This window comes from Lepidothrix coronata, unplaced genomic scaffold (genome assembly GCF_001604755.1).
Source record: "Lepidothrix coronata isolate B3197 unplaced genomic scaffold, Lepidothrix_coronata-1.0 Scaffold77, whole genome shotgun sequence".
In the NCBI taxonomy this organism is placed as follows: domain Eukaryota; kingdom Metazoa; phylum Chordata; class Aves; order Passeriformes; family Pipridae; genus Lepidothrix; species Lepidothrix coronata.
This window is the reverse complement of record NW_016690257.1, coordinates 820360-833542: the sequence shown is the minus strand read 5'-3', so window position 1 is coordinate 833542 and position 13183 is coordinate 820360. Positions and strand designations below refer to the sequence as shown.

At 47.3% G+C, this 13183-nt stretch overlaps 1 protein-coding gene across 3 annotated transcripts in view; it reads left to right on the top strand.

The window, feature by feature from the left end:
• Positions 1-10154, top strand: part of CTIF (cap binding complex dependent translation initiation factor) — a 119396-nt gene extending 109242 nt beyond the window's left edge. For all 3 annotated transcript variants that reach the window (XM_017819816.1, XM_017819815.1, XM_017819817.1), the window contains 2 exons: positions 4114-4167; positions 5579-10154. In XM_017819816.1, coding sequence (XP_017675305.1) covers positions 4114-4167; positions 5579-5794 — 270 coding nt within the window. In that variant the 3' untranslated portion in view covers positions 5795-10154. The remainder of the gene's footprint in view (positions 1-4113; positions 4168-5578) is intronic.
• Positions 10155-13183: the final 3029 nt, after the last annotated feature.

The window sequence follows — 13183 nt, the reverse complement described above, 5'->3', positions numbered from 1 at the left end:
TCCTTGTGGTGTGGGCACCCCTGAGAACATGAGGTAAGCACTTCAGCTTCTCTGCAGCCCAGGTGATCTCAGAAAGCAGATAATAAACCCAAATATTTGAGGTGAGTCCCATCAGCTCAGGTCTCTGGTTTGCTCCTGGTGGTCTGCACCTCTTGCACATGCATCCTTTGCTGTTCAGGAGGACCAAGCTGGTTCTATCTGTGATGAGGCACAGCTGCAGTTTTGGGGTTTCTTTGGTCCTTCAACTATCACTGCATGCCCACCCCATGTGGCTTATGATACTTACCTCTGCAAAGATGTAAAGAGCAGGTTTTGAGTCCATGGAGGCCAGGGAAGGTGGATCCCAGTAGCATGTCATGGAAACCAGTTGCACTCAAGAGCCACCCTGCAAGGCAACCCTGCAACTCCCCCACCACACATAGCACTTCTAGGAGAAGACCCTAAAATTTATTTATGGGTTGCTTATACAAATATTTAGTACCCTAAGTCCACTGCACTGACCCTGCAGAAGACCTTGCCCGATGCTCATCTCTCAGCATGACCCAGAAATTCAGAAGGGAAGGCGCCCGATATCTTCCACCAGTCTGCAGAGCAGCCAGTCCAGCACCAGAAACAAAAGTGAGAAGCCTTTCGCAACCAAGGCTGGGTATTATATGACTGGCCGGGCAGATTCTGGCATGCAGCCTCTTCTCTTAGGAAATCAAGCAGACTCTTTGTCTGCTTTCCAGCAGGAACTGCTGCTTTCATTGCCCGGCTTCGCCCCGTACGGGGGAAACCGGCTGGAGAGCAAAGGGAAGTTTTTCTCTCAGACAGCCCCAGCCCCCGGGGGATGATTACAGGTTAAACCGAGAAGCATGTGAGTCTCAGCTCACCTGTCCTGTTGTCTGCCTCATGCTCCTTTTTCAAATCCCTCGTCCACGTTTGGTGGCCGGTTTGAACCACGTGGGAACCTGGTGGAGAGGGAAGGGATGGTGCCCGTGGTGGGAGTTGGGCTGTGGCATGCAGCAGGGAGGAGCAGTTATAAATGGTTAAATAAATAATAATTCCAATGTGGGAGTGCTAATTTAATGGGTATAGCGTGTTTACCTTAAAATATTGTAAGTAAATATGAATTATTTTGCGAACGATGGATGCAATTGGCTGGGTGGTCACACAAGTGCTGGTACTTCAGGGCTGTGATTTCCCTTGACCTCTCAAACCATTTGCACCATTTTTTTCTTTCAGCCCCCATCAGGGCTGACTCAGGGGTCAGAGAACTTTGGGAAATGCTGTGCTCCTGCTGAAGCAAGCTCCCAGGTGCTTTGGGGTGGCCTGGTGCTCACATGGGGCACCGTGGGTGAGGATGGAACACCCTTTGAGAAATACATGCAAGTCATCATGGATGGGTGAAGAGGTTGATAGTGGCAACCTCAGGCAGCATGGTCCTTCCAGTAAGCAAGCTTCATTGCCTGTGCCAGGCTTCCTCCTGCCCCATCATACAGGGGTCAGCAGCAGATAGTTAGTGCCTGCACCCCAGCATGCTAGAAACATGATCAGGAACATGCAGAGAAACAGGGACACCTTTCTGATCCTCCACTCTTTGGTCCGTTGCACTGACGCAGGTGGCTGACAACCATCTGCGGCCATGGATTTGGACTCTCATTCCCCAGAGCACCACCAGATCTGAGTGGTGGGCCCTGCTCTGTTGCACAGGGATGTGGCTGGGCTTGGTGGGCAGGTTGTGGGCCTCCCCAGCCTACATGTCACAGGCAGGCTCACCTGTGGCGCTTGGGACTGGTATCTCTTGGTACCTGGGTGGAGCAGTGAAGTACATGGTGCCTTGGATGAATGAGGTGGGGCACACAGTGCCTGAATGGAGTGATTGAGCAATGGAGGACATCCTGGATGGACAAGGTGGTGTACATGGTGTCTCCATGGACAAGGTAGAGTAAGTGGTACCCTGATGGACAAGATGGAGCACATGCATTCTCCCTGTTCAGCCGAGTCACATCAGGTGAGGTCCAGGAGGGCAAGGATGAAGTTAGAGGGTGCCTGCCCAGGGCTAGGGGTAGGATATATTCTGTTTCATCATAGGTAGGTAAGACTGTTATTCCCTAGCCAAATGCTTGACAGTGACATATGCATCCTCAGAAACGCCTTTTGAGGTAGAGAAGTGTGTCCCAATCCTGCAGGTGGGAAGATGGGGCAGGGAAAGCCCAAGTGAAGTTGCAGCTTTTCCACTGAGAGCAGGATCATTGAGGAGACCACAACAGAGGATAGGCTGGAGCTGGACCTTCTTAATCAGTATTATGTTCTTTACTAAAGAACAGCAAAAATAAGAAAACTGAATATGTATTTTATTTGTGGCCTTACTTCATCCCACGCTCATGAGCTAAATACCCCAGGAGGGAATTTCTAGACTACTCTTGTTTATATTTTTCCTAATTTATTTTTCTTTTTTTTTTCCTTGATAGTGTTGGGTTTAAAATATTCTCATGGGTGGTTTCTTGTGAAGAATCTGTGAACTGTTTTTGAGAACTTATCTCAGAGCATGTGTCTTGGGCTTAACTAACAGTTTCCAACCAGCTCAGCAGAAAGATAAACTGGGGCGGGGGGAAAGGAGGGGAGAAAACACTGTTGCACGACTCGAAAACCCTGGCTGAACCTTTGGCTAATGTGAGATAAAACCAGTGGACAACATGCTCATGGAGATGCTGTAAACATCATCTTCAAAGTGAACGAACTGCTGTCTGCCGAGTACAGAAGAGGCTGAAGACAAAACTCTTGAGAGCAATGATAATTCCTTGCATTACCTCTTTTTTCCCCAGCTATTTTCCAGCCGTTGTGGAGCTGGTAAACAAACAGGCGTTTATTTGTAAAGGAAAGGAAACAAGGAAAAACAAGAGTGGGAAGGAGAGATGATAAGGCTGAGAATCACAATTTGTGACTTTAGCTAAAGGATGTGACTTTGGAGCACGTTCAGTTATGCCGAGCGACTTTTATGAGGGCAGTTTTAATCAGTTCAGCTCCTTTTCTGAAGTTTGCCTTGCCCTAATGAATTTCAGAAACTAATAAAGCCAGTTTTCCCTTTTTTTTCTCCTTTTTTCTCAGTGGTTAGTGCATGCACTCAGCTCCCCACTGCATGCAGGGATTAGCTTGGGGCCATCAGGCGTTGTTAATCCCAAAGTGATGAGATGGAAGTGGCCATGGCCTTGAGCGTTGCCAGTACTTGTCATAAAGATGAAAACAAAGAAAAATGTCTATTTTTGGTCCCATTTCAAGAGTCCTTGCTCATGGTTTCAAGGTTTGTGGGGTGAGTCATGGTGAGGTCCCACACTTTGCTGCTGTCAGGTAGAGACATTGACTGTCACTGCATGACCCGAGTCTGAACCAAGTAGGATGGGCATCTTCCTGCACCATCCCATGCCATGCCCAGCAACATTTTGGGTCTTTCCTGAAAGTTACTCCTGCTTGCAAGCTCATGACACAGAGTTCATGGAGAGCAGGGTTGGAGTTGGTGCACCTGAGACTCCCTAGTTTCATTGGCACCCCTTGCACCTGAGACTCCCTAGTTTCATTGGCACCCCTTGCACCTGCACCACTGTATAATCAGCCTAGAAGGAGCCATATTAATTAGGGTGTATTGGATGTAAAACCTTCCCATCAGGTAATTTTTAGGCTCTCCAAAGTGTCCCCATGGGGATGGGGAGGTTTGGTGGTGGGTGGCTGCCTCTTGGGCAGAGCCTTTCCCTCCCAAAGAGCTGCTCCCAGGTCTGTACTGCTCCAGTGTTGTTGACTGATGGTTGCATTTAGTCACTGTGTGTGTGAAATGAGTGTGCTTTCTCGTTGCCTGCCATGGGGTAAAACAAAGCATTGTAACCTGAACAAAATTTATTATGAAAGTTGTTAATCTAAATTTTACCCTGTGTTTTGCCGCTGTTTACCTGAAAATTTTGTGTGGACAATCTCTTTTCTTCCCTCTTTTTGATTTCCTGTTCTTTCCTCCTGGAAGTGTCAAAAGCCAAGCTGCATGAAGAGAGATGCAAGGAAGGTCATAAGGGAGGAGGAGGAAGAGGAGGAAGGGGATGATGAGGTCATGGATTTCTCACTACTTCTCTCTTCTCTCTTTTGCAGTTGTTGCAATCTCAGGATGTGAAGGAGGATGCTGTGCTCTGCTGCTCCATGGAGGTAGGGAGGCACCTGCACATCTGCCCTAATCCTCATTGCTTTACCCCTTCTGTCCCTGGCCATGCATGTGTGACGTTTACAGACCCAAACAGCTGTGTTGCTTCTTTGAATTATGGTTTGGGTTGGAAGATATCTTCCAACCAAAGGTCATTTGGTCCAACACCCCTCTGCAAAGAGCAGGGACAACTTGCTCTAGCAGGTCCATGTCCCTCCTGTGATGAGGACTCCAGAGCTGGATTCAGGACTCCAGTTGGGGTGTCACAAAAACAGAGTAGGTAAAAGACATCATGGTGAGATAAGAGGTGGCCCTTGAGACTCTGTCAGTGGACTCCTGGTACATGTAAATGGATTCAAGAAGTTTGGTAGCTGGGGTCCCATCACAAAATTATATCATTCTCCTTCCTTCAAATCTCGCCCTCCATTAGTTTTTTAAGCACAGAAACACCTGTATGGGAGCAAAAGCTGTCCTGTTGCTCATATGAGAGGTTTGCACTGCTCAGCAGCAGTTTCTCAGAGAAATGCTGGTACAAATATAGCTGAGTTTCATTAGTTACTTTTTTGGGAAGTGATTGGCCCATGGGGATAGATGCTTTCCTTGCAGACAGCAGTTGAAATTGCAGCCTGAGTGGCTAAAATTCAGCTAAGCAACAGGCAGCCTAGGAGAAGGGTTTGACTTTTTAAGGTGAAGACCTTGGGGAGCTCTGCTCTGGGGAGCCTTCCATGCTGGGGGACTCACCACTGTCCACCCCAAGCTTGGACCTTCTCTGTGGAACCTCCTAAGGCTTATGCTGCTCCATGGAGGCTCTTCAAGTAGTAATTGTTTCAGAAAAAGCCCTTGGCTGTGCTCAGCAAAGCTGCACAACAGGTATAAATGCAGATCTCGGTGGAGCAGGATTTGTTATGCACACAGGAGTGTTCTGCTTATTCCAGCTAATGACTGGGAGTCACTGGGAGCTGTGAATCAGCGAGTAAATGAAGGGCCAGGTAGAAGGCAGGAATACCACATCACAGCCTGCACTTTGTTTTGACAATAGCGTGATTTTTAGGTGGGATTTTTTTTTCTTCTTCTTTTTTTTTTTTTTCAAAAGAGTTCCAGCGTTGCTGCCTTTGAAGTCAGTGGGAGCTGAACCATACACTCCTCCTGCAACCCGGCACTGATGCTTTTGAAAACCTCGCCCTTCATGCTCAGCTCTTGGAGCCTGCTGCTGCTGGGTGGTTTTGGTTTTCAGAAGCCACGACGCCTTTAACCTTGCCTGCACCACGCAGGGGAGAACTGGAGGGACGGGAGGTGTCTGTAAAAGGCAGTGGGGTGTTTTAATATTGATAGAGGGATAGAATCACAGACTGTCTCAAGTTGAAAGGGACTCGCAAGGATCAATAATCCACGACTGACCCCTTCTTCTCCCAACAGCTGCAGAGCACTGGCCGGCTGCTGGAGGAGCAGCTGCCCGAGATGATGACGGAGCTGTTGGCGATTGCACGTGACAAGATGCTGTGCCCCTCCGAGTCCATGCTGACGAGGTCCCTGCTGCTGGAGGTCATCGAGCTGCACGCCAACAACTGGAACCCCCTGACACCCACTATCACGCAGTACTACAACAAGACCATCCAAAAACTGACGGCTTGAGGGGCAGGGTGAGGTGGGGTGGGAAGGGACGAGGAGAAGATACGCGCCTCGATGGGATCCGGCAAGAGCTTTTCCGATTTAAACCCCTCCAGCAGACCAAACCCCAGCATGCTTGAGAATATGTTCGTGGGGTGGGGAGGGAGAAGCATGTTTCTTTTTCCGCCGCACCGCCAAGTGCCACCCCTCCTCCCCGCCGTGGTTTTGTTTTAGGGGTTTCTTTTCTGAACTCATTGCTCAAGCGGCAGCAGCGCATCCCGCCGGGTTATTGTTTGGCTTTCGAAAGAAGACACAGAATTTGGAAAAGGAAAAAAAAAAAAATATAATCCAAGTGGGGGCTGGCATTGTTTTCACGCCGTCCTCCTGCCTTGCCCTGGCCAACTGGCGGGAGACAGCAAGCAGCAGATGTCTCGGGAGGACAAAGCCAGACACACACTACACCAGACGCTCATAATTGATGGCTTTTGTCGAGCGGGGCTTGCGTTAGGTTCCCCCCCTCCTTCTCTTGTTTTCGACTTTCTGTGTGTCCCCCCACCTACCCGCCACCCCTTCGAGAGCAGATCGGAGAGCGGGACGACTTTCTTATTTGCACTGGCTTTTCTTTTTCTCGAGCATTTGCAATTTCTTCTTATTTTATTGTGTCGTCGAACGGACAATTGCGAGCAGCTCGGAGGCGCGTAGAGCAATGCCTTCCCACAAGCTGGCTAATGGTTTATGTGAAGATGCTGAAGCAGAAGGAGTGTTTTAAATGAGTCCAAAAGCCACTGCAGAAGTTACATAGCCACTGTCATCTTGCCAGTAACCTCTTTGGTGGATTGAGAAATGTGTTCTCTGAGCTGGGGGCTCTAAAAAAAGGGGATTCTGCGGCTCTTGCTGTTCAAGTTGCCGTTATTCCTCAGCCACTATAACCCTTTTTTTTTTGTAATACTTTTTTTTTGTTTCCATTGAAGGAGTGCTTTATTGTAATTACTGTCACGGTTGTAATTATGCATTTAAATCCAGGCCTGTTATAGTTGGGCCTAATAATGTACAGGACGAGGGAGAAATGAAGGTTTGATGTTCTTCTTTGGAGACTGGTCAAAGAGAAGACAGACAATGTATGGCAAAACAAAAGAGTGAAAAAAGAAGACGAAAAAAATAGATAAAGCCAAAAATAGAGGTTTTGAGCCTGGCTTCTAACTAGCTGAATATGCTATCCAGTGTTTCTAGGTGTGCAGTGTGCAGGAGAAGCTGTGTCCCGTGGTCGGTGTAAGTGGCACCATGTCATTGAGGGATGGGTGACTGATTTTCAGAGAGGCAGAGTTTTCTTGGGGATCCCCAGGTTGCTCCAGGATCCCCTTGTTGCTCCGTGCTGGAGCATCCCAAGGGAGAGGGTGGCTGCAGGGAACAATGTTGAGATGCCACCTGGGTGAGGAAATGCCCAGAGGGTGAGGAGGCTGGTCCGGAGGAACACCACGCCGTTGCATCGCTCCCCAAATTGTGAAGAAGATTTGATCATCTCCTTATTTGTTCATCTGTCAACACTTTGACTTACTAAATCCCTCCAGGTGCTTATTTTAGTGAAGCCTAATGAGGGTGCAAGCTGCCCCATCCCATCTGCACAGCAGATGAGGAGCCAAGGAAGGCACGATGCCGGCAGCCCATCCTGGTTTTTCCCATTATTCAATTTACTTTCCTTTACTGTGATAAGAGAATTCATGCTGCGATGACGGCGCACTTGGACCCCGGACCAGGCAGGCTGGGTCTGAACACAGCAGCTCAAACCCATTTTTCCGAGGAAGATGTTGAATTTCTGGTGGCTTGTAGAGAAGACAGATTTCACCCCGACCTCTTTGGATGTGCAGTATGTTCTTGGGTGCCTTATGAATGTGTTGGTCTGTACGTGATGGGGAGGAAGCTTTTGCTGCAAAATTTAAAGGGCAGAAGGTTTCAGCAGAAAATGCATTGCAAGAGGTGGGAGTCGTGATGCTTGAGTTCAAAATTATTTGGATTCTCATCTGATTGTCTGCTGTGCTTATTCCGCACATGGAGCAAGAGGAGCAAGCTGAAAACGGGAGCTTCAGTTTTCCTGTCTGCTCAGAAAGCAGCAAAATGATTTCTGAGTGCACCGGAAGTGTCTGGAAAAATGAATTTTTACTTCGTGGATTTGAGCCCAGGAACTTTGCATGGTGACAACGCCTTGCGTTGGGTCAGCTTCATTAGTAGCAATGGGGTTTGAGAGTATTAATGAGCAGATGAACTTCATTAAGGCAGCAAAGCCCATCAGTATTACAAGGCTCAGGGTTGTGCCCATTGCTCTTTGTTTTTTCCTGCTCCCTGAGTTCTCAGGGAGTGGAGTAGAAGGGGATATAACACCCATCGCAGTGCGCTCAGGCACAGCATCAGTCTTCTGGGAGAAGACCTGAAAACCAGTTTTGTCTTCATTTTTTTTTTATTTTTTACAGAGCAGAAAAGTCCTATAACAGGGACGCAGCCTGATGGGTCGGGGTGCCAGGGATCCTGCCAGCAGTGATCCAGACCACCACTCCGGCCCCTGCAGCTTCTCACATCCCCCAGAATTTTTTCTTGGGATGTAGTGAAAGAAAAAAAAAAAAAAAATCCAGAGACTTGGGGATTTTGTTTCTAAAAACTTGAATTTTCATCAGTGCATCAGGAGGCATTCAGAGTCAAAGTGTAAGCCACAAGGCAGTATTTCTGCTAAAGCGTTTCCCTACCCCTGCCTGCTGTGAGGGTTTATTCAATTTTCCCATTGCAGGGCAATCCTGCAACCCCCACTGGCCAGGCTTGGCCCATAACTTTCCCTTCCAACACTGGGATTTTTCCCAACGAAGAACTTTTATGTGGAGTCTGTTTGGTTTTGGTGTCTTGCCATTTATCTCTGCTATTAACATGGGTTCGTCCAGCCATTGACTGCTTTGGTACATCAGTCACTCTGTTGATATATGAGAATAAAAGTGTTGACCAAAAATGTTTTTTTTTTCCCCAAAATTACATGCTGCCAATAGTATCTTTCTGAAGGCCATCTGTAGGAAGCCGGCAGGCACGTGGCATCATGCACCAGGGTACCGTGTTGGGAGAAGAGGCACCAGGAGGACATTTGATGAGAAGCAACGCTGGGGAATTTTTTTGGGATGCCTGGTGAGCACCTGGGGATCCTAGAGTGTTTTCTTCTCTTTTTTTTTCTCCCTTATTTGTCTTTGTGTAGAAATGGTCGCCAAAGAGCGTAATTCTCTCCAATGTGTGTTTTTAGGTGCAAAGCCACCAGCTACGTCTCCCCAGATTAGCCAGATTCCATCTTTGCTGCTCAGTAAAAATCATCTGTGTGGGGTTTTGCTATGTTGTCCCCATGTGGCTACATCAGCAAAGGGGGAAAATAACCTCTTCGGGCCAAATATGTGTGGGGCCAAACCTCGGGCTGGTGCAAGAGCGAGGGGCTGAAGCCTCTGCGAGGAGTGATGCTCCACACCATGGCCATGCCCCTTTCCCTCCGATGCAGGGCAGGTTTTCTGACTCCCTGCCAGATTCCCCAGCATCTAATTCACCTCATTCCTGGTGAAATTCTTTCCCAAACTGACGGTTTTTGCTACCCGCAAAGTGACTTGCTTGGTTTCCCCATGAGGGATTTGTTTGGAGAAGTCTCATGCAGAGGAAGGTGAAACAGAAGTGGGGGAAAAGAAAGGAAAAGTAAGTGATTTGCTTGGTTCCCCCCTTCCCTTGAAGGAGATTAATTAGTATCTATTCTTAGCATGATTGATGGCTTTGAAAGAAAACTTGTCAGAATAACTTATGATTTATTTTCATGCTTATTTTTATAACATCCCTCACTTGGAAATCACTCAAAATCTTAAATATGATTTTTTTTTTTTTTTATTTCCCTGCTGGGTACTTTATGGCTTTACACTAATTTTACTCTTCTTGGCGTTAGCTATTAGACAGTCACAGTGATATTTTCAGTATTCTTTCAGGAGAAATTATACTAAGGGTTGCAAAGTCCACTGTCAATAGCCAGGGGAGCTGTGGTGTCCTGCAGAACACAGAGTTAACGCTAGCAATTTTTTTTTTTAATGTATTTATTTGCATTTGAAAAAGCAACATTTTTAATTTAATCATATTTGTTAAACTAAGCGCTTTAAGAAAAAATTTTAAAAAAAACTTTAAAAAAAAGCAAAAAGGTTTTGGGGAGAATAAAGACTAGATATTCATACTAGAGAAATCACAAACTCATCGTTGTCAGCATTTCAGAGACTGTTAAAACAAGGGAGCTAATAACTCTTTGTGGCAATTCAGTCTTTGTTTATAGAACATCCAGACCCACTGTATGCTATAAAATGCATCATCTGAGTAATAAATGTTTTAAGCTTGACATTTCCCCATCTCTTTGTGGGTACACGCTATCGCTTCTGCTGGTCTGGGAGGGAACGTCCTTTTGTTCAGAATGGAGGAAAAGGAATATGGAGGGGGGAGGGGAGAGAAGATTATCCCTCATGGTGTCTGCTTGGAAATACAGCTTGGAAGTGCTCTGTGGGGATGGCTCAGCCTGTGCTCCTGATGCTGGGTCACATCCTGCTGCACCTCTGGGTGGAGTTGGTCCCTCTTGCTCCTCATCACTTCTCACGGGGTTGAGGATGAAGCCCATGGGAGCAGTGCAAAGGGCTCAGAGGTCCATGGGTGATGGATTGGGCCACTCTCTGCCTCCACATCTGCCTGTTCCCATCTGTTTGTGCCGTACCTCAGCTGAGCCTGCAGGTCTGTTAGAGGACCCCCTCAATTTATCACATCAGTTTTACCCAATGCTATGGCAATGAGGGCTTGCAAGCCACTGCTGCCTGTTAGAAAACAATCTTTTAAAAAGTTTTTATTCAGAGGTCTCCTCTGGAAAACCCTTCTCTAGCCCATGCCAGTTAATTATTGGCTAACTGAAGTGCATGTATTGGCCTGAAACTTGTCCTGGCCTGAGGATGGGAGAAAGAGGGGAAAAAGTGGTGGGAGGTGAAACAAGGGGTGACAACAGCACCAGGATCCTGCAGGGAAATTCATGTTCCTCCCCAGCACTCTAATCCCCATGTTCTCTCTTCATTTTCCTTATGCCAGAGCATCTTCTCATTCAAATAATGGGCTCACGGGACACAACCAAGTATCTCAGATGTCCAAACTCCCCTGGGGGCCAGCCCCTCCCAGATCCAATATGTTTTTTCCAGAGAGCAGGGCTTTGGGGGAAATTCCTATCATTAGCCAACATGTCTAGACTTCAGCATGGTGCCCATTCACTGGAAACCTCACCTACTCCCACCTCTTTAAGGAATAGTGGGCTTGAAACTGAGCCGCAGAAAGTTGAATGTGGGATCATTTAGAATTTAGATGGGATATTGGGAAGAACTTCTTGGCTGTGAGTGTGGTGAGGCCCTGGTACAGGTTGCTCAGAGAAACTGTGGTTGCCCCATCCCTGGAAGTGTTGAAGGCCAGGTTGGATGGAGCTTGGAGCAACCTGGGCTGGTGGAAGGTGTCCCTGCCCATGCCAGGGGGTGGAACTGGGTGAGCTTTGAGGTCCCTTCTAACCCCAACCATTCTATGACTCTATGACCTACCATAAATGACCATGTGCCACCCTTTCCAAGGAGCCATCCCTTAACGTCCCTATCATGAGCCCCCACCTACAGCCAGACCCTACAGCTCCAGGTTTTGCTGGAGCTGGAGTTTGACCTGTTCCACATAATCAGAGTTTTGAGCATCTGGACCAGGTTTGGGAAGAGTTTATCAGAAATGGAATTGGACTGGGAGAAGTGAAGCCAAGAGCAGAGATGATCCCTGGGCCCCTGGGACCACCAAGACACATTAAATGAGAAAATAACCTGCAGTAACAGAAAATTTGGAGCAGATGGATGGGCATCCGTACAGAGCTGAAGCTTTCAAGATGCAGGAATATTTCTGTGAATTCCTCATGACTGCCAAAATCCCAGACAGCAGCAAATAAAGAAACCCTATGGATCACAGTAAGTTTCTTTGGCTTTCCTAAAACATGGCAAACCTGCAAATAGCTGAGATGCAGGATGTTCTCTTCTTCCAGCAGCTCCAGTCCTGTACTGGATATTAAGGGGAGTTTTTAAATGCTTGTGCTGGTGGCAAAATGGGTAACAAAGATAAGTAAGCTTAGTGTAACAGCACTGCTGCTGTGTTTGCCAGCTGAACTGTAGCTTCAATGATTATTGCTTGGGATCCAAGAAAAACATTGATAGTGAAACAGTAATGCACACTACAAGAATATATGGCCTCTTCCTTTTGAGTCCAACGTTGTGATCCTTAGCTATGAAACTGGAGACTTGTGTGGCTACATAAATATGATTACTGAGCTTAGCTTGATGTCTGTTCTACTCTTCAGGACTTCTCTGAATTCCTAGGGACAGATTTCTGCAAAAAATATCACGTACTTAGATATTTGGGCTATATTTTATTGATTTAAACACTTACAGGATGCCTACACTGCTTATACCTCTTGGAGAGTCCTGTGGTTATCCTTTCTGTCGCAGATTAGCGTGAGGTCTTGAGGGCAGATGGTCCCAGAAATGGAGTCTTTATAGGGAGGTGGTTTGGCTTTCCCCTCTGTGCCAAGCCACTGCTCCCTTTGGAGCTGCAGCCTCTGAGGGGGGTAAAGTGGTGTTGCAAAGGACAAAGCCTTGGTGTATGGGATGCTCAGCTGATGCCTCATTCCGTGCCAGATCAAAGCCATTTCCCACCAGTCATGACCGTGCCACAGAGTTAATGGGAAAAAATACTAACTCCCTCTCAAGAGAAATACTGAGATTTCAGAATTCCATTCTGTCCTAAATCATCCCAGTTTTTTCACCAAACAAAGCGTTTTGTTTCGATGTATGTTATGTTGCTGTAGCAATAACATTTAAACAAATTGTTTGGATTTTATTAGCTCAGACCTTCTCAATAACTTCCCATAGAGCTTTCCCGTCAGAAGTTTCCACTTTGGGGAAAGTGATGCCAGGAGATGGCAAAGGTCTGATGGGAGAAATCACCTCTACCATGCGCTGCAAGGTCCTGGCCTGGCTTCAGCCTCTGCTCCTCTTCCTCCAGCCCTGCCAGAGGGAAATGCATCAGCATTTCTGGCCCCACACATATCATTCTTGATGTCCAAATACATGACATGTGGCCTCCTGTGAAGCCAAGACTTCAAGTTGAACATCAGGAGGAATTTCTCCCTGGGAAGGGTGGTCAGGCATTGGAAGGAGCTGCCCAGGGAGGTGGTGGAGTCCCCACCCCTGGAGGTGTCCAAGGAACGACTGGACGTGGCACTCAGTGGTCTGGGCTGGGACAACGTGGAGAGCAGTCACAGGGTGGACTCGATGATCTCGGAGGTCTTTTCCAACGTGGATGATTCTGGGATTC